Below are 21,159 nucleotides of genomic sequence, written 5' to 3'. Positions count from 1 at the left end.
GTAGTATTCCCTGTGCACTGCAGGCACATGTTACACAGACATTTTTGTTAAGAAAAGGGGGGGGGGGTATCTGGATTATCTGCCTGTCGTCTTAATCGAAAATAACAACATGAAAGATAATTTCATTTATTACTACTTGGTGCATAAAAGGAAAACTTAAACTAATATGTATAAGCAGAAAACTTAATTTAAAAAAATCAATATTTCAATAGTGTATATCACAAAATCCAATATGCATTCAAAATAATGTTACATTGTACAGTAAAGTACATGAAAATCCAGGTCAGCTTCTAAAATTGTAGCTACATGTATGTCATAATGGTTTCCATAGAAAGTCAAAGTGCATAGGCACAAATTCAAAAAAAATCAACAAATCTGATAAATGAAAAAAAAAACCTTTTTGTAAAGTTCTGTATGTATACAGTAATTTTTTTGGATACCTGAAACAAAATTAATATATTGTATTAATTAATAAATTGTTTAAGTTTACCCTTCTCTCAATTCCATTTTATTTAAGTTCTATATGCATTCGATTGAATATTCATCAATTTAACCTAGCATTCAAAATATCATGTTTATTTCTCATTTGTTGACAAACACATCATTCCTGTGGTCTTCATTGTCAATGTTTTTCTGATAAACTTCTAGTATGTCATGTAAGTGTTACATGTTGCACACCATATTGTAGCATAATAATTAAAGCATGAGCCCAATAAAAAAGATCTTCACTCACTGATGATTGATTTAAAAGTAAAAAAAATCAAGAAACTGTGACAGAAATAGCAGTAAAATTCCAAAACATATTCAGAAAAATAGTTTTATCAATCTAATTAGTTTAATACCTTCATGTTGGGCTAAATTATACAAAATTTACAAACATTGCATTTAAATTTCTTCTTTCAATAAATTCAATGGTCTGCAAAGCTTTCTTCGATGAGAATAAATAAATTCGAAAAACTCCTTCATAATCATCATACACTGGCATAGAATCAATCCTTTTTGCATAACAAAAGGCATTAACTTCGTCATATATACAGTATTTTCTTGTTGACACAAAGCCAATAGACCTAGAATGTTGAGTTTCCTCAATGAGCGTTTCATTGGTTATCCTAGAGCCATGACTATCTTTCTCTCTGTAGAGCCCAGGCTTTTCTATGCAGGTTGCTGATACATATCTTTGGTTTTCCTCACTGATGCTGAAAACTCCTTGGTCACCCTGAGTTTCATCAGTTCTCATTTCTACAATACGTAATCATATCCCAAATACAGATATACTGTCAGAAAGTTTAAACAAAATGAGTCAGGTTTTGCAATAAAAAATAGTCTAGAACATGTATCTGAACTATTGGGTCACACGTGTCAGACCACATTATTGGGCCTATATTTATCAAATACCAATACTATTTTAACCTATCAAGAACATGGACCTTATAATATGAGGTTAAATAAAGACAAAGGCCAATTGCTAAGCATCAATACTGTGGAATCATTAAAATTCGTGGGGGCTCAATTTTCGTGGAATTCGTGGGTGGCCCTCCCCCACGAATTTAAATCCTCAACGAAAACAATTTTAGAACGAGTTATCTTCGTTACTGAAACAGTAACTGACGCATCCACGAAATTACATTCCCGCAAATGAACAAAATAGTCACAGTCCACGAAAATTGGCCCGCACAAATTTAAATGATTCCACAGTATGTGGATATTTTTGCTATAAAATTATGGCCTTGTAGTTAAACACTATTGTGAATCATACAAATGTATCCAAAAAATTACCATTGACAAGACCCTCAATGAGCGTTTCATTGGTTATCCTAGAGCCATGACTATCTTTCTCTCTGTAGAGCCCAGGCTTTTCTGTGCAGGTTGCTGATACATCTCTTTGGTTTTCCTCACTGATGCTGAAAACTCCTTGGTCACCCTGTGTTTCATCAGTTCTCATTTCTACAATACATAATCATATTCCAAATACAGATATTCTGTCAGAAAGTTTAAATAAAATGAGTCAGGTTTTGCAATAAAAAAGAGTCTAGAACATGTATCTGAAATATTGGGTCACACATTTCAGACCAAACTATTGGGCCTACATTAACATGTATCAATTACCAATACTATTCTAACCTGTTTAGATCATGGACCCTGTAATATGGGGTTACATTTAAGACAAAACCAATTGCTAAGCATCAACATGTGGACAATTTTGCTGAAAATTATGGCCTATTAGTTAGACAATATTGTAAATCATATGAATGTATCAAATACATTACCATTGCCAAGATCCTCAATGAGCATTTCATTGGTTGTCTTAGAATTTAGACTATCTTTCTCTGTGTAGATCCCAGGCTCTCCGGTGCAGGTTGCTGACACATATCTTTGATTTTCCTCTCTGATGCTGAAAACTCCTTGGTCACCCTGTGTTTCATCACTTCTCATTTCTACAATACACAATCATGTCCCAAATACAAATAACTGTCAGAAAGTTTAAACAAAATGAGTCAGGTTTTGCAATAAAAGAGTCTAGAACATGTATCTGAACTATTGGGTCACACATGTCAGACCACATTATTGGGCCTATATTTATCAAATACCAATTCTGTTCTAACCTGTCAAGAACATAGACCCTATAATATGGGGTTACATTTAAGACAAACCAATTGCTAAGCATCAACATGTAGACATTTTTGCTGAAAATAATGGCTTATAGTTAAACAATATTATGAATCTTATGAATGTATCAAATATATTACCAATACATTTAAGACAAAACCAATTTCTAAGCATCCAGATTTGGAAATTTTCGCTGAAAATAATGTCCTATTAGTTAGACAATATTGTGAATCATATGAATGTATCCAAAAAATTACCATTGACAAGACCCTCAATGAGCGTTTCATTGGTTATCCTACAGCCATGACTATCTTTCTCTCTGTAGAGCCCAGGCTTTTCTGTGCAGGTTGCTGATACATCTCTTTGGTTTTCCTCACTGATGCTGAAAACTCCTTGGCCACCCTGTGTTTCATCAGTTCTCATTTCTGCAACACATAATCATATTCCAAATACAGATATTCTGTCAGAAAGTTAAAACAAAATGAATTAATTTTGCAATAAAAAAGAGTCTAGAACATGTATCTGAACTATTGGGTCACACATTTCAGACCAAACTATTGGGCCTACATTAACATGTATCAATTACCAATACTATTCTAACCTGTTTAGATCATGGACCCTGTAATATGGGGTTACATTTAAGACAAAACCAATTGCTAAGCATCAACATGTGGACAATTTTGCTGAAAATTATGGCCTATTAGTTAGACAATATTGTAAATCATATGAATGTATCAAATACATTACCATTGCCAAGATCCTCAATGAGCATTTCATTGGTTGTCTTAGAATTTAGACTATCTTTCTCTGTGTAGATCCCAGGCTCTCCGGTGCAGGTTGCTGACACATATCTTTGATTTTCCTCTCTGATGCTGAAAACTCCTTGGTCACCCTGTGTTTCATCACTTCTCATTTCTACAATACACAATCATGTCCCAAATACAAATAACTGTCAGAAAGTTTAAACAAAATGAGTCAGGTTTTGCAATAAAAGAGTCTAGAACATGTATCTGAACTATTGGGTCACACATGTCAGACCACATTATTGGGCCTATATTTATCAAATACCAATTCTGTTCTAACCTGTCAAGAACATAGACCCTATAATATGGGGTTACATTTAAGACAAACCAATTGCTAAGCATCAACATGTAGACATTTTTGCTGAAAATAATGGCTTATAGTTAAACAATATTATGAATCTTATGAATGTATCAAATATATTACCAATACATTTAAGACAAAACCAATCTCTAAGCATCCAGATTTGGAAATTTTCGCTGAAAATAATGTCCTATTAGTTAGACAATATTGTGAATCATATGAATGTATCAAATACATTACCATTGCCAAGATCCTCAATGAGCATGTCATTGGTTATCCTAGAGCCATGACTATCTTTCTCTGTGTAGAGCCCAGGCTTTTCTATGCAGGTTGCTATTACATCTCTTTGGTTTTCCTCCGTGAAGCTGAAAACTCCTTGGCCACCCTGTGTTTCATCAGTTCTCATTTCTGCAATACATAATCATATTCCAAATACAGATATTCTGTCAGAAAGTTAAAACAAAATGAAATAATTTTGCAATAAAAAAGAGTCTAGAACATGTATCTGAACTATTGGGTCACACATTTCAGACCAAACTATTGGGCCTACATTAACATGTATCAATAACCAATACTTTTCAAACCTGTCAAGAACATGGACCCTATAAAATGGGGTAACATTTAATACACCACCAACTGCTAAGCAACAACGTGTGGACATTTTTGCTGAGAATCATGGGTCTAATAGTTTGACAATATTGTGAATCATACAAATGTATCAAATACATTACCATTGCCAAGATCCTCAATGAGTGTTTCTTTGGTTGTACTAGAGCCATGACTATCTTTCTCTGTGTAGAGCCCAGTCTTTCCTATGCAGGTTGCTGACACATATCTTTGGTTTTCCTCCGTGAAGCTGAAAACTCCTTGGTCACCCTGTGTTTCATCAGTTCTCATTTCTACAATACACAATCATGTCCCAAATACAAATAACTGTAAAAGTTTAAACAAAATAAGTCAGGTTTTGCAATAAAAAAAGAGTCTAGAAAATGTATCTGAACTATTGGGTCACACATGTCAGACCAAACTATTGGGCCTACATTTAAGTGCATCAACTACCAATACTTTTCAAACCTGTCAAGAACATGGACCCTATAAAATGGGGTGACATTTAATACAACACCAACTGCTAAGCAACAACATGTGGACATTTTGCTGAGAAACATGGGCCTAATAGTTAAACAATATTGTGAATCATATACAAAAAAAAAAAAAAAAAATCAAAACAGTTTAGAAGCTATAATATAACTATGAACATAAGAAACAATTTTACATTTTAAGTTGTATGAAAAATCAGAACTACCATTTAGAATATAGTTAATATGAAAAGGTACACTAATGTCATTAAATTGATTAAACAGTTTAACTCTTTGTTGAGTGTATCTTGGACACTCAAGAAAAAAATGTATATTACCTTCAGATTCAGACCCACAGTTTGTACATCGACTATCAGAAATTAAGAAATCCTTAAATAAATGAGCATTTAAATTGCTAGCTTTATTCCTTAATTGACATAAAATAATATTTTCTTTCCTATTGCCAAAGCTGTAGTGTTTGCAAGTTTTGGGTATATTTTGGTTTTTGAGTTTTGACTTAAAAATAGACAAAGATGTTGAATGTTTTATTTCTGCATCACGATTATTCCATAATTGATTGTAGACGGAATAAAGCTATTGTAATAAGAAGTAGTCCAACATAGTGGCAGAGAGTAAAAATTGCAATTAGACCTAAGATTATATGCATGTTTAGTTGGAAAGTATGGTTGAATTAAGTCTAACAAGTACTGCGGTGCTAAACCATGAATTATTTTCTAGAAAAGAATAAGCTTATGTTTATCCCTTCGAGATTGAAGGGTTTCCCAGCCAAGTTCGCTACATAAGATACTTCTAACTCTCAACCCTGTTATTATTCTGGCTGCTTCAATTTGTACTTTTTCAAGCAATTCAGAGTTTTCTTTGGTACAGTTGCCCCACACAACATCACCATATTCCAGTATAGGTCTGATAAAAGCCATATATATTTTAACCAGTGTTTCTCTATCAATTGTATGCTTGAGCAATCTTAATATATTCAACCTTTTGCATGCTTTTTCATCAATACCATTAACATGATTGAACCAACCACCATCAGACTGTAGATACAAGCCTATTAAATGTACATGACTTTTTTTTTATTGTTTATGATTTCACCATTATATCCAAACAGAATTGCAGGATAGTTTATATTTTTTCTCGTAAAGTCAACATTTACAGTTTTATTTGCATTAAAATCTACAGCCCATGTGTTGGACCATTTTTTTATTATGTCAAGGTCATTAGTAATTGATAAAGTTTGTTGTATGCCAACATCATCAATAATAGCAAATAGAGAAGTATCATCTGCAAATAATCTAATATTGTTTGAAATGCCATTAGTAATGTCATTAGAGTAAAGCAGGAATAGGAAAGGACCAAGCACTGAACCCTGAGGAACCCCAGCATCTATGAGTAATGTTTTGCGATGAAAAAAGGTCTTGAACATGTATCTGAACTATTGGGTCTCACAGAGTAATTGATAAAGTTTGTTGTATGACATCATCATCAATAATAGCAAATAGAGAAGTATCATCTGCAAATAATCTAATATTGTTTGAAATGCCTTTAGTAATGTCATTAATGTAAAGCAGGAATAGGAAAGGACCAAGTACTGAACCCTGAGGAACCACAGCATCAATGAGTAATGTTTAGCGATGAAAAAAGGTCTAGAACATGTATCTGAATTATTGGGTCACACATGTCAGACCACACTAAAGGGCCTACATTTACATGTATCAATTACCAATACTATTCTAACCTGCTAAAACCATGGACCCTATACTATGGGGTTACATTTAAGACAAACCAAATGCTAATCATCAACATGTAGACATTTTTGCTGAAAACATGGGCCTTATAGTTTGACAATATTGTGAATCATACAAATGTATCAAATACATTACCATTGCCAAGATCCTCAATGAGTGTTTCCTTGGTTGTACTAGAGCCATGACTATTCCTCTCTGTGTAGATCCCAGGCTTTTCTATGCAGGTTGCTGACACATATCTTTGATTTTCCTCACTGATGCTGAAAACTCCTTGGTCACCCTGTGTTACATCAGTTCTCATTTCTACAATACACAATCATGTCCCAAATACAAATAACTGTCAGAAAGTTTAAACAAAATAAGTCAAGTTTTGCAATAAAAGAGTCTAGAACATGTATCTGAACTATTGGGTCACACATGTCAGACCACATCATTGGGCCTATATTCATCAAATACCAATTCTGTTCTAATCTGTCAAGAACATGGACCCTATAATATGGGGTTACATTTAAGACAAACCAATATTGCTAAGCATCAACATGTGGACATTTTTGCTGAGAAACATGGGCCTAATAGTTAAACAATATTGTGAATCTTATGAAAGTATCAAATATATTACCAATACATTTAAGACAAAACCAATTTCTAAGCATCCAGATTTGGAAATTTTCGCTGAAAATAATGTCCTATTAGTTAGACAATATTGTGAATCATATGAATGTATCAAATACATTACATGAATGTATCAAATACATTACCATTGCCAAGATCCTCAATGAGCATTTCATTGGTTATCCTAGAGCCATGACTATCTTTCTCTGTGTAGAGCCCAGGCTTTTCTATGCAGGTTGCTAATACATATCTTTGGTTTTTCTCACTGATGTTGAAAACTCCTTGGTCATCCTGAATTTCATCAGTTCTCATTTCTACAATAGTATTCATATTCAAAATACATATACACTGTCAGAAAGTTAAAACAAAATGAGTCAAGTCTTGTGATAAAATAGAGGCAAGAACATGTATCTGAACTATTGGGTCACACATGTCAGACCAAACTATTGGGCCTACATTTACATGTATCAATTACCAATACTAATCTAACCTGTTAAGAACATGGACCCTATAATATGGGGTAACACTTAAGACAAACCAATTGCTAAGCACCAACATGTGGACAATTTTGCTGAGAAACATGGGCCCAATAGTTAATCAATATTGTGAATCATATGAATGTATCAAATATATTACCATTGCCAAAATCCTCAAGGAGCATTTCATTGGTTATCCTAGAATCATGACTATCTTTCTCTGTGTAGAGCTCAGACATTCCTATGCAGGTTGCTGATACATCTCTTTGGTTTTCCTCACCGATGCTGAAAACTCCTTGGTCACCCTCTGTTTCATCAGTTCTTATTTCTACAATATATAATCATATTCCAAATAGAGATTTTCTGTCAGAAAGTTAAACAAAATAAGTAATGGTTTGCAATGAAAAAAGGTCTAGAACATGTATCTTAACTATTGGGTCACACATGTCAGACCACACTATAGGGCCTACATTTACATGTATCAATTACCAATACTAATCTAACCTGTTAAGAACATTGACCCTATAATATGGGGTAATATTTAAGACAAACCCATTGCTAAGCATCAACATGTGGACAATTTTGCTGAGAAACATGGGCCTAATAGTTAATCAATATTGTGAATCATATGAATGTATCAAATACATTACCATTGCCAAGATCCTCAATGAGTGTTTCATTGGTTATCCTAGAGCCATAACTATCCCTCTCTGTGTAGAGCCCAGACATTCCTATGCAGGTTGCTGATACATATCTTTGGTTTTTCTCTCTGATGCTGAAAACTCCTTGGTTACCCTGTGTTTCATCAGTTCTCATTTCTACAATACGTAATCATATCCTATATCTAGATACACTGTCAGAAAGTTAAAACAAAATGAGTCAAGTTTTGCAATAAAAAAGAGTCTAGAACATGTATCTGAACTATTGGGTCACACATGTCAAACCACACCAAAGGTTTTGGGTTAAAGAATGAGCAAGTATGTGGTCAGTACATCATTAAATTTTTCGTGTTCAAAATGTATTATTACATACAAATGTATTAAATATATCACCTTTGTTGGAATCCTCTGCAAGTGTTTCACTGGGTGTCCTAGAGCCATGACTATCTTTCTCTGTGTAGAGCCCAGTCTCTCCTGTGCAGGTTGCCAATATATACCTTTGGTTTTCCTCACTGATGCTGAAAACCCCTCGGTCACCCTGTGTTTCATCAGATCTCATTTCTACAATATGGATTGAATCATTGTTAGTCACCAAAAGTAAATCAAAGTACTGATAGTACTGAAAAGCGCTAACCAAGCTTCTGTTTGTATACTAGTATAAAAGATATATGTATATAACATTTCAGCTTCTGTATGCGTAATATATTTCCTCATCACTGCGTGGCAGCCCCTGCAATGATGTATGTAAGCCCCGTACAATAAATTCACAATAGCTCGTACTAGCCCGTGCAGTTATGTGCACAAACTCCTGAAACTGGTTCCCTAACCAGTTTAAATGATGTAAACTTCTGCTCATAGGGGGCAGTTATTCGTTGCACCGGAAGTAGTTGTCTAACGACAATAAAGCGCTGAGCTATGCTTAGCGCTTTAAAAAATGGATCTGGTTCTTAAGGCACTGAACGAGAACACTATAGCTATCCACTTGTGTTTCATCAATTATCATTTATGCACTAGATAAAAAGTTATATTCTACATTTTAAATTTCTTAGCATGCTTTTAAACCTCAAGTTTTTAAAATCTTAAGAAACCTTCACCACACATAAACAAATGAATTTCAAATTTAAACAGAACAACCCTTTGTAAATTATTTCATTTGCCATAAAAATGCAAATGTATTGAAAGCCTTCTTATTGTCGAGATAATAGATCATTGACTAACTTTTTGAAAATAAATACTATGTATTGTTATATCACGAGAATCTCTACTCCTTTAATTAAATTACTTGCTTTTAATTTAATGGCCCTGAAATCCACATAAAAGCATTACATAAACCATCTACTCACAAATTATCGTTCTTGCGGCTAGGCGTCTAGGGGCCATTTCACGATATTAAGTACTCAAGTATAAATAAAAAATCTAAAATAATAATTGATAAATTTTTCATATATAATGCTATAAATGATTACAAGTAATCATAAAAGATAAACAGCTAGTAAATTTCATTTGGCAACTGTGTTGGTCACTGCTTTTTGAATTTGTTTTCAAAACAATTACATGTATTTCTAAAAATTGTTTCTTCTTTGTCTAAGGAGGCTGCCTTAACTATAAAATATCAAGGATTTCTTTATTACTTAATGCTTTTTTTAGATAACTGTATCTGCAATGGAACTGGACAAGAAAAGAGTATATCTAACAAGATGCAAAACTACATGTTTAAAAAATATCTCACTTGTCTTTTCCAAAGTTCAAGCTTTCAGACATTTTGCATTTTTGCGAAGCTATAACGAACTAAACCAAAATTTCAACAACAAAATACAAGTCTTTACCTTTACCTGATCTTAAAAATCTCTAAAAAATATTCAAACACTATTGAGTAAAACCTAAATATATCATGTATTCTTGCATCTACTGTGTAAATTATGTTTCTCTGAATTCTTATCTGCTACAAGATTCTGTTTAAAACATCCTGGTTTGAGACATTTATGATTATGCTAAAAGTTTCCTTTTACATTCATGAAGCTAAGATGAGAAATCTAAATAAATGAGCATACTTAAAAATGTGTTTGACTTCATTTAAATATATGTGACTTTTTGGAGCCTAATTTGGTTATGAAGAATAAATTTTAACTACCTTTTTTCGCCAAGAAAAGTCAACGTTCTTTCCATAGTTGTATCTGATTTCTTCACCAGCTTTTATGTCATTAACAGCAAAACTGCAAAGATGGGGCTCTGCAAACCCCTCATGAAGCACCTTTATATTAGCATTTGGACTTATATGTTCATCATTTATAAGTCTTGCCATGGAGCCGTCATCTTCCGAGGCATCAATCCTGAGAAAGAAAACTTGCATATACACACTAAGTAACATTGAGTTAAATGCTGATATTAAAATTGATCCTACTGGAAAATGTGTATGTCGTAAGAAATTAAGTCCTTTGTCCCCCAATAAAAGTTTGGATTACGGTCTGTCTGTCTGTCCATCCATCTGTCCATATTTCTGTCTGTCTGTGACACTTCCTGTTAAGTGTTTCCACTTGACATCTTGAGAAGCCTCTCAGTTTTTGCAATAATATTTTACACAACAACTCCCTATGGCCTAAGGAAGACCCCTATCAAATTCATACTGTCTTATGTGTAACTTTCATTTCCAGCAATTTCTCAAAAAGCTTTGGAGTTTTATACCATAACTCCCTATGGCCCTGCCCACCCTTCTTAAAGCCCCCCCCCCCCCCCCCCCCCAAACACCCAATGATCTGTACATGCTCTTCTTTTCCATAAGCAGGGGACACAGATTCTTTGAATTAGCTTGTTTTTTGTTTTTATTTCAATGAGTTTCAAGGACAGGAATTTTTAAAATCAATAAACAGGATAATTCCAAATGTGATATCATCAGCCAAATGAAAGTGAAAGATGGTGTGCTTAATACAGGTATTTTCAGATAAGGAAAAATCACAAGCCTGAAAGTCTTCAATGGCATTGAACATGAAAAAACAATTTCAAAAGATCATTTTGAGTTTGAATTTTGAAGATAGCAACTGAGTGTCTCAGGTGACCTAATAATTTTTTTTAGTTTTAATCAAAATGTCAAAATTACATTGAACACTGTTGAGGGGCCTTATGCTATTGTCTAAATGGAGCAGGGTTCAAATTGACTAGACACCATCGAACATGTTCATGTTGAATTAGAATATCAAACTCAACATCTTTTTTTCAGGCAATGTGAAGAACTATGAAAGTTTATTGAATTATTTAATATTATAGACATTGTTTTAGTGATTATAATTATACAACAACTATGTCTCTGCTCTGTTATGACTACATGTTCAAGTTATGATAAGGCATGGTATTCAGTGAGTATACTGCTAAATGAAGAAATACAGTAATAACTTCCTTCACTTTGGTTTTAAGACAAAATTAGTTATTAGATTGTGAAAAGTAAGGTTGAGATTCTGACATTCAATCTTTTCAGTCTTCTAGGATTCATGTTAATGGAATTTCATGATAATTTTCTGCCTGTTGAGTTGTTTGTGTCAATGTTATACCCTTCCGAAATGTTATTCATGTCATTTAATGCACCCGTCTTTTAAAATTTCATCCGCAACAACTATTATATTTTTCTTATGGTAATTTTTAACAATCAACAAGTTAACAACCATTCAATAGAACATTTCAAGGAAAAGGCACACAAATTTGGCATGAAATGATTGTGTCACACCTTTTGTTGGAGACAGACTGATCCAATAGTGTAAAAAAAAAAATAGGAAAAAAGGTAACACGGATATGTCAGTAAAATTGTTTCTGCTAACTGTTGTTAAAATGCAGATAATTATCTGCACACACTAAATTTAGTTGTCTAGCTTTCAATCTTTAGTTTCACACTATAGAAAAGGTTATCCTTAACTTGCCTGATGCTCTAGGCAATTATGTGAAAAATTTACATACATCAGATGAACATTAGGGCATGGAAAAGCATTCAAATGCATAGATAGAATACTAAGACATTTAATAGTGATACATATACCTTTCTTTACTGCATGTCTGTATTCCATGAAAGGAATAACCTTGTCCACCTCACACTAACATAGAAGATAACTACACAAATGAAAAGCAAGAAAATGGATGATATTATTTCCGTTATAAGGAGAGTTACAAGGAGATTTTCTTCTTCCATTTTCTTTTCCATGCCACTTCCTGTCACATGTTTATGACCCAATAATACTGTGCTACATACACATATATCCAAGAGTCTTAGACCCAACAGCAATATATTCAAGACCCAACATTTTCATTATCTACTTTTGAGAGGAAAAAATTTCATCAGTCCTCAATATTACCAGTAACTGATAAGTGAATATATCCACTTGTCCATCCATCTAGTTTCCAACCCCATTAATGTTATTTGTCAGAATTTCTAATTAACTTGCCCAAATCTGAACAAATATAAAGAATTTTGAAGAGCTGAAAGATATATCGATAATATTATTCAACATTAATTTGTAACTCAAAACAATTGGGGAATAAAGTCTTCTCATTTACTATTTTCAACCATTAATGTTGATTTAACAGTCGCAAACCGAGTTTTATCGGCAAGTGGAGCCGATAAAACAGATATTTTAGATTCTATCTTTAGTGCAAATGATGCATATTGTTTGATGTTAACACCTTCTTTTGTTAAGTTTCTTTTATAAGAAATATATGTCAATAAAGTTTGTGTTTTAGCGTCTTTATTTTTTTTATGACACGTACAATCAAAAGCTTTCACTCTTGTTAATGCTTGTTTAACTCCTTAAAAACATTAGTGCATTAGCTACCGTAATCAAAATGCTTTTACTAAACAATTGGCAAACGCAGTATTACTGTCTGCAACTTACTCTTGATCACCATTGTCAATTAACAATATCTATAGTGAAAAGATACTGAACCCTTTTGAACTCTGATGGCATCATTTCAAAACTAGACGTTTTGGGCGGGAGCGAGAACCAGACTATCAGGTAACTTTACATTAAAACAAAAGTAAAAGTAGACACAAACAGCTTACGAAAAATTGAAATATCAAGCGGTTTTGTCAGATACTCATATCTAAATAGTAAGTTGAGTGATAATTGAATTTAGGAAAAAAAAGAATATTACATTACCCAAAAAACCCCCCAAAAAAGTTTGTTCACGAAAAAAAAAACGGAGTGGGGGAGGGGGTGTCAAAATGTACTTGTCAACAGAATTTTGCAATTGCTTACGTGAGGAAATAGGACGTAATTTTTTTTTTCATTTTGATTTAACTTTGATACTGCATATACTGAATAAGTCCAGTTTCCTAACCTCTTGCTCATGTGAGAAAGTTGAACTTAGAAAAAAAATCTACTGTCAATGTATCTGTATAGCCGGTTGCTTACGCGAGCAATTCGAATAGAATTTTGCTCATGAGCAATCAGGAGAGCAAATTTTTGTACATGTGCATTTAGCTTAGTATTTTCCTCCCTAACAGAGACTAACAATCTGCACATGAACAAAATGAATTCCTACCTAATTTGCATACATTTCTTACTAGATTCTCATGTGCTTCTCATGAGCTGTTCATGAGCATTTGTTAGAATGTTTGGTACGGGCATGACAGCTAGTGGCTAAAAATTCTGTGGAATATTAATTTTTAAAAAATTATATTCACAATATTCTTCGAAGGTAAAAAGATTCTCTTGCTAATCAGACAAGTCTGTCTGGAAATCGACCTGCCTGATCACAAAATGAACTGGACACAGACAATTATGGGACACATGCCCTAGACAGGGCTAGTGGATTTGTGCATCATATCTCCCTGATCTTCAAAACTTCTTCTTAATTTGCTTTGAAAGAAAAGTGAAGTGTCACTACATTTTGGGTCTAGGTTAGTGTCTTGTGCTGATAGAAAACATTAGCTATTATATGCTTGTGCCCCCTCAATAATAACATCTGACGACCTTCTTTTTTGGGGGGTTATTTTTTTTTTGTCAGTAAAGGAATTTTGTGCCCCCACCCCCCTCCCCCTTCCAAAGTGAAATTCTTTCCTACGGACCTGGTTCGGTTCATACAGGCACTACACTCAAATGTTATAAAGAATAGAGAATATAACCTTAATACTTTTAAAATCCTTAATTGTTTCTGTACTTTTTAAGTATAGTCAAAACAATTCAGTTTGGCAGAGGAATTTCGAACTCCAATAAAAAACGAAAGTTTCTTAAGCATTATACCTTTCAACAACATAATACCTTTCAAATATATATCAATCTTTGATAGTGCTCATATTTATATTACAAATTAATTCATTAGACCCTATTAAAGCAGTGTAAATGTAAAAATGTATATATACCTCTGCATCATAGTTGCAACCACTTCGTGGGTCTTCGGTGAATTTCGGTTCATTCCGCATCTAATTTCGCGCCATTTTCACGCGACTTCTGATTGGACAATGACAATATGTGACCCTCACGGGAAATTAAGGCCCAACAGTTCAGGTTACAGACAAACAGTTCATTTTACAAATTTTTCCGATTGTAAGGAAATAGAGCTACGATTAATTGTTGGGTCTATAATTGTTGGGTCGATGACCCAACAGCTCAAAAATGACCCGACAATTAAACAAAGACCCAACAACAAGCTCATAAATTTGCAGTTGACCAGACAATTGACCAAGTTTAAAACTATATATATATATATATATATATATATATATATAATTGTCATTTCCACCAGAGACATAAATAACATGACTTAAATAACATGTTATTTATGTCTGTTTCCACTGTTAATCTCCTATATTTCCTTAAAACTTAGTAATAATATCATTTCCACAATTTTGAAAGAATATGCTTTGTTATTGCTAACACTGAATGCATGATGTGAACATCTTATAAACGCTTAAGCACATTATTAACATGGCATGTAGGGATCTAAAAAAAATTCAGGGGGTGGGGGGTTACGAGATAGTGGTGTATGAAACATATATTTTGATAATTTTACTATGTGAATTTAATAAATTTTAATTTTCCAGGGGAGCTGAGTGTCTCAAGCAAGGTCAAATGTGCACCAGCTGTACGTAATTCATTGACACTTGTGCTAATGAATAACACATGCAATATTAACTAAAATTAATGTGCACTTTGAATTCGTGAACATTTTTACGGAAATGTCAAAGAAATATATGGGTGTCAAACTTCAAATTGAATCAAATGTGTTAGATTTATTGCTCCTGGTTTTTCTCCAAAATATTCAGCATGCCCTAAATAAATACTAAGTATATATATTTTAGTAAGTCTTGTGTTTTACAGTGATTGTAGCAAATAAAAAATAAGCCTAAAGCATGCTCTTTGCCACAACTGTGCAGGTTTGCAATTTTGGCTCCTTGGATATACCCTTGTTCTAAATAAAGTAAAATATAGCAAGCAAATATGATTTATAACATAACGTTTTTCAAACATGGATAATTTTATTTTAAGTATATTGTACATGTACTTAATTCAGTCTGTAGAAACTAAATGCATTTAAAATATACATGAATATGCATCACAGTCTTATACATTAAAAAACAAGAACAACATGCATGTCTGAGATAAAAATAGAAACAATACAAAATGAAACATCCATTCATTGTGCATATTTGAACAAGCTAGTCCTTTGTAGAAATTTACAGTAACAGACATCATACGTACAACACCAATTCTAGTTCCTGGGAAAAAATCTCTTCCTTCAATTAAATATGAACACAGTCTTTCTCTTTTGAACAGATCTAGCTATAGAATATGCCATACAAATATAAATCAATTCACAAATTAATAGTTGTATCCATGGTAACCAAAGTGGATATCTGTTGTCATGACTTCCCCATCCTGAACCTCTGTCTCCCAGTCCCTACCCCTCCACGGCGATGACCTTTATCTGACCTTTGACTTCCTGTTGATTCAGAGCTTTTACTTTCACTTTCCTTTTGAGTGTTGTCTACAACAAGATATTCCAGAATACATTAACTGCATCATTTTTTTCTTTATTGAAATGTTGATGACAATCCGGGATTGAAGTACAATGATTGAATACATACCACCAAATAAATCTAAGGGGGGCTCCAAAAGAGCTGACTGGTCATTGCTGTGAATAAATCTGAAATATACATGCACACAGTGATATTATTCGTAAACTCATTGACATTTCCAAATCATTACCGTAATTGTCGAGGGGTGTCATTTCAGGATGTTTGTATTAGCTAGCTAGAGATCAATACATGTATTTAAAAATCTGGTTTACCGTAATTAGTATATAAAATATTGTGACATAATTGTGAATACATGTACTATGATGGCACAATTTTACTGTTATTCTCTAGTACCGGTACATTTACTGCCCTGCATGCAATGTGCCTTGATCCCAGGATTTTGACATTTGCCTATAAGCTGCAGGTCTGTAGCTCTAGAGCTACGGGAAAATCGGGGTTGACTAAAATTGTTGCTTAAATTTTTACTTGCCTAAGACTTTCTCTCAAACATACATGCCACTTTTTTAACTGACCTTGAAAAGTTAAGTATGATAAATTCATATGCAGATTGAGAGTTGCCATTTTAAATGTACACAGACATATACACTACTTCACATTACAGATCTGGTGATAGTCAGGTTAAGAGAATTTAAATTAGTAAATAAAGTGACCTTTTGTTTGAGTAATTTCTTGGTTTGATTATTTGTATAATAAATACATTAGGAAATAAGGTTTATCAGCCCAAATCTCTGTATTTTTTTTGTAGCGGTAAATTGAAAGTTTTTTTGTATGGAAGGAACTAAAGCTCATGCAGTGAGTAGTACGTCATGTCAACCAGAAATTTTGTCATAGAGCATACAGATCTGCAGCTAGCATTTATCTGCAGCAATGGAAGTTTTGTGTTTTAATAATATAGTTGTTAGGTACATGTAGTTAAAAGCAACTCTATGTTTGATAAGCTTACTTACTTGTAAGAATAGCTCCCAAGAAGTGCGAGTCCTGAAAACACAGCCACTAGTAAAATCTGTAGAATTAGATTCTGTCAAAAAGAAAGAGAAATAGTCTAAGAATAAACATTACATTCAGGAATATTCCAAACATTTACAGCAGAACTGGGGTATATAAATATAAAGTATGCGCCTATATATGTACCTTGAGGATAACAGTATAGTTTTTCTCTCAGTGTTCAGATATAAATGTCAGTTAGAGATATAAAGTCACTGACATATCCTATGATAGGTTTCTTTCTGTGGCCAGATGTGTATGTCAGTAAAGGATCATTCAGTGACATATTGTCTCTCTCTATGTGGACAAATGTCAATGTCAGTAAAGGATCAGTCAGTGACAGTGTGTCTCTCTCTCTGTGTAAACAAATGTCTATGTCAGTAAAGGATCAGTCAGTGACAGTGTGTGTGTGTGTCTCTCTCTCTCTTTCTCTCTCTGTGGACAAATGTCTATGTCAGTAAAGGATCAGTCAGTGACAGTGCGTGTGTGTGTGTCTCTCTCTCTTTCTCTCTCTGTGGACAAATGTCTATGTCAGTAAAGGATCAGTCAGTGACAGTGTGTGTGTGTGTCTCTCTCTCTCTTTCTCTCTCTGTGGACAAATGTCTATGTCAGTAAAGGATCAGTCAGTGACATAGTGTCTCTCTCTCTCTGGTCAGATGGCTATGTCAATAAAGGATCAGTCAGTGACATAGTGTCTCTCTCTCTCTGGTCAGATGGCTATGTCAGTAAAGGATCAGTCAGTGACATACTCTCTCTCTCTCTTTCTCTCTCTCTCTCTCTCTCTCTCTCTCTCTCTCTCTCTGGACAAATGTCAATGTCAGTAATGGATCAGCCAGTGACACAGTGTCTCTCTCTCTGTGGTCAGATGTTTATGTCAGTAAAGGATCAGTCAGTGACATTGTGTCTCTCTCTTATGTTGTCAGATGTCTCTGTCTCAGTAAAGGATCAGTCAAAAATATAGTGGTTTTTTTTCTGGTCAAATGTCTTTTTTTCTATGTGGTCAGACATATGTGTCATAAAGTTCAGTCAGTGACATAGTGATTTTGATCCTTGCTGCTTACCTGTACGGCAGGCTTCTGAGGTATGAACTGGTCACACACCACAACAAGGAGACCCAGGAATAGCCCGGCCCCTCCCCACACCCAGGGACGCCTCGCATCCTCTGTCAACACAGAAATATAAAAGACGTAAAACTTACATTTACTTTTAAGGCCAAAGAAAAGAAATTTTAGTTTCTCTGGAACTGTCACATCAGCAAGGTTAATTGCTGTTGTATAGGTCAGTATAGAGAAGATTAACTAATTTCTTCAATTTAAAGTTGAAAAGAGAAATTCTGGTTATTTTTATAAGCAAATAGTAATATAAAATTAAAACAAAATGCTTTGTATCATGTTTTGAACAATTTGGCCTAAGAAACTAAAGATTTTTTTATTGGCAATACCTGGAAAGGTTTCTCAGCATCTAGACGACATGTGTTAGTTGATTTGCATACAAACAGACTAAAGTATAACATGCCTTAATCAGACTATGTCGCTAAAAATCCATGCAATGGTTACTGGTCAGTTTTAACAGTTTTCAGTTTTATGAAAAGTCAACTTACAAGTCATACAATCAAACATTGACAATCTATTTTGCTATTTGTAATTATTCAATCTATTCTATAAACTGGCATTATTATCAACATACCATTAATATGACTTATAATTTAAGGCTTGCTAAATGCATTTAAAACATCTGAATCTAGCCAACAAACTTTTTGATACATTTCAATTAATATTTGAATTTACTTAATTTTTTACTGTGTAGTATATAAACCCTCACATAACTAACCTTTCCTGGCCTTTGTCATCTCTTTTCTTGTTTTGCTAATGGCCTCGGCCAAGTCTTTATCACTTGGTTCAATTTTAAATGCTTGCTTGAAAAAAAATAAAATAAGTAAAAATTAAGAACTTTTGATAAAACTTATGCAAATTAATTCTTAGTACATAACATCTGATGTTAGACTAACAGTAGTTGCTTATTTTATGCACCAAGAATATTTTCTCTCTCTCTCTCTCTCTCTCTCTAGGGATAGGGGGTTGCGCTGTATGTATCATAACCATTAAAATTAGTACCTTTGGCATACTTATTGTACATTAATACTCTCTCAAACATTCTTTGACATAAGTTGATACCTAAATAACACTAGGTTGACAATGATGCAAGGTATGTGTAATTCTTGCTGCGTTCGCCAGAACGTTAGCACCGTAAAACATAGAGAAATTAGATGAATAGATACAAACTCAAAAAAGTAAACCACATGTCTTTTTTCATTTTAAATGGCTTTTCTTTAATCTTGGATTGCATTAATTGACACTCCAAAAACATACAAAGCTCACTATGCTTACCTCATAAGACAACAAAGCTGTTTCATGATTTCCAACTGCAAAATGCACTTCTCCTTTCCTATAATAACCCTGGAATTAAATATCAAAGTAAACAGCATTCATATTACAAGAAAAAAGTCTAAGTCCAAATGTTAGATCATCCTTCGAATGAAGGTCAGGTATTCTGATAACGAGCTATTTAGACTCTGTCCCAAGACATCCTGGATTCACATTTCATTTAATTGCTTGATAATTATAAATACCTTGGGGTTCAAACGATGTTCATTCAAAAGTATAAAAAATTTCCAAGATTTCTCAGTCGAAACACCCCTGTTAGCTTATCAGGTTTCAATACAAGGCTAAAAATGTGATGTCTACGGAGATTTTGTATTACAGCAAGCCCGGTTGATAATGTTGAAAAATTGCACGATGTATTCCGAGTGCATTCCGAATGGAGAAAAGATATAAACATTCCCCATTATAAATCTCCGTAAGGTATCTGTTTTTGTTCCTATGAATTTTTGCGATTGAAAGATGATAATGTGTCAATGAAATTATCTTGGAAATTATCTCTTTCAACTATTTCAATTGCACTGCTTTCACAGGTATGTGTATTTTTATCAAAAATCGTCCAAATGTGCTGCATAAATATTTTGGGACAGACTATAGGCTGATATCCATGGTCGATTTATAGAGCTCTCAACTACTATTACACAGTAGGTGGTTTATCGTTAATAGGGGAAAAATAGTTATCACAACCTTATGCTCCAATCTAATTAGAATTAGATCCTTCACGCTCTCGTATTTGATATGTCCTCACAGCGACATATCAAATACGAGAGCGTGAAGGATCTAATTTTAATTAGATTGCCTTATGCTCAGGATAAAAAATGCGACACAGAGCTGCAACTACCTTGGCCCAGTAAGGCTGTAACTTGATGGTCTCCTTGGCGTCCTCTAGTGCATAATAAAACTGCTGGAGTTTCAAAAACGCAAGGGATCTGTTGCTGTACAGCACGTGGTTTTTCCCGTCCTTTTGAATGGCATGCGTGTAATGGATGACAGCCTCAGCAAAATTTTTACGACGAACACAATCATTGCCTTGGTTCTTTAGTGACTCAACCTAATCCCATTATGAAAATAGCATGTATTTCGGGTATGTAAGATTAACGGCGGATATCTGGTTTGTTAACATAGTTATATATTTTTAATCTTAAATCAATTTTAGAAAAAATATTCTGACCGAGTTCTGCACTTATTCACTGATTTTCATCGAAAATGATTGTAAATCATTAGTAAATAACTAAATTACGTATATGTACCTCTTCTGCTGTCATCCTGAAGTTCTACTTTCATTTTTAACGAAGTGAAAATCCCGAACCCGATCAAATGTTCAGATTTTGTGCATTCAACTAATTTTTCTTTAATGAATAAAACCATTTAATTCTTTGTGTATGTTTTTGATAATGATATCTTATTGATTTTTCTCTGC

At 33.7% G+C, this 21,159-nt stretch overlaps 2 protein-coding genes across 7 annotated transcripts; both read right to left on the bottom strand.

Annotated features, from left to right (window-relative positions):
• Positions 1 to 112: 112 nt before the first annotated feature.
• On the bottom strand, positions 113 to 14,922 carry LOC105332641 (uncharacterized). 6 transcript variants are annotated; one of them, XM_066072549.1, is made up of 14 exons: positions 14,641 to 14,922; positions 9,644 to 10,630; positions 8,694 to 8,861; positions 8,292 to 8,459; positions 7,802 to 7,969; positions 7,312 to 7,479; positions 6,689 to 6,856; positions 4,443 to 4,610; positions 3,952 to 4,119; positions 3,355 to 3,522; positions 2,865 to 3,032; positions 2,268 to 2,435; positions 1,777 to 1,944; positions 113 to 1,239 (listed from the first exon to the last, which is right to left on the bottom strand). In XM_066072549.1, exons 3-14 carry the CDS (start codon positions 8,857 to 8,859, stop codon positions 860 to 862), a joined length of 2,226 nt encoding a protein of 741 aa, XP_065928621.1. In that variant the 5' UTR covers positions 8,860 to 8,861; positions 9,644 to 10,630; positions 14,641 to 14,922; the 3' UTR covers positions 113 to 859. The 6 variants fall into 6 exon arrangements, with proteins under 6 accessions (XP_065928621.1, XP_065928617.1, XP_065928620.1 ...); XM_066072545.1 differs by having other exon boundaries at positions 8,694 to 10,148; positions 10,432 to 10,630; XM_066072548.1 differs by having other exon boundaries at positions 10,432 to 10,630.
• Positions 14,923 to 15,740: 818 nt separating this feature from the next.
• Positions 15,741 to 21,090, bottom strand: LOC105336006 (uncharacterized). The gene is made up of 8 exons (XM_011440165.4): positions 20,990 to 21,090; positions 20,581 to 20,790; positions 19,689 to 19,757; positions 19,132 to 19,216; positions 18,363 to 18,463; positions 17,265 to 17,335; positions 16,366 to 16,424; positions 15,741 to 16,265 (listed from the first exon to the last, which is right to left on the bottom strand). Exons 1-8 carry the CDS (start codon positions 21,002 to 21,004, stop codon positions 16,141 to 16,143), a joined length of 735 nt encoding a protein of 244 aa, XP_011438467.3. The 5' UTR covers positions 21,005 to 21,090; the 3' UTR covers positions 15,741 to 16,140.
• Positions 21,091 to 21,159: the final 69 nt, after the last annotated feature.

Source organism: Magallana gigas, chromosome 9 (genome assembly GCF_963853765.1).
Source record: "Magallana gigas chromosome 9, xbMagGiga1.1, whole genome shotgun sequence".
Taxonomy (NCBI): domain Eukaryota; kingdom Metazoa; phylum Mollusca; class Bivalvia; order Ostreida; family Ostreidae; genus Magallana; species Magallana gigas.
The sequence above is the reverse complement of the archived record's forward strand: the minus strand, read 5'-3'. Positions and strand labels throughout refer to the sequence as shown.

Excerpts from the sequence above, each read along its gene's own strand:
- LOC105332641 (XM_066072549.1), bottom strand. The coding sequence starts at position 8,859 with ATGAGATCTGATGAAACACAGGGTGACCGAGGGGTTTTCAGCATCAGT. Across the intron at positions 7,480-7,801 it reads CCTTGAGGATTTTGGCAATG|AAATGAGAACTGATGAAATT; the intron begins GTAATATATTTG and ends ATACTATTGTAG. Across the intron at positions 4,120-4,442 it reads CATTGAGGATCTTGGCAATG|AAATGAGAACTGATGAAACA; the intron begins GTAATGTATTTG and ends TATGTATTGCAG.
- LOC105336006 (XM_011440165.4), bottom strand. Across the intron at positions 19,217-19,688 it reads CAGCTTTGTTGTCTTATGAG|CAAGCATTTAAAATTGAACC; the intron begins GTAAGCATAGTG and ends TTTTTTTTCAAG. Across the intron at positions 16,425-17,264 it reads CTTGGGAGCTATTCTTACAA|ATTTATTCACAGCAATGACC; the intron begins GTAAGTAAGCTT and ends TGTATATTTCAG.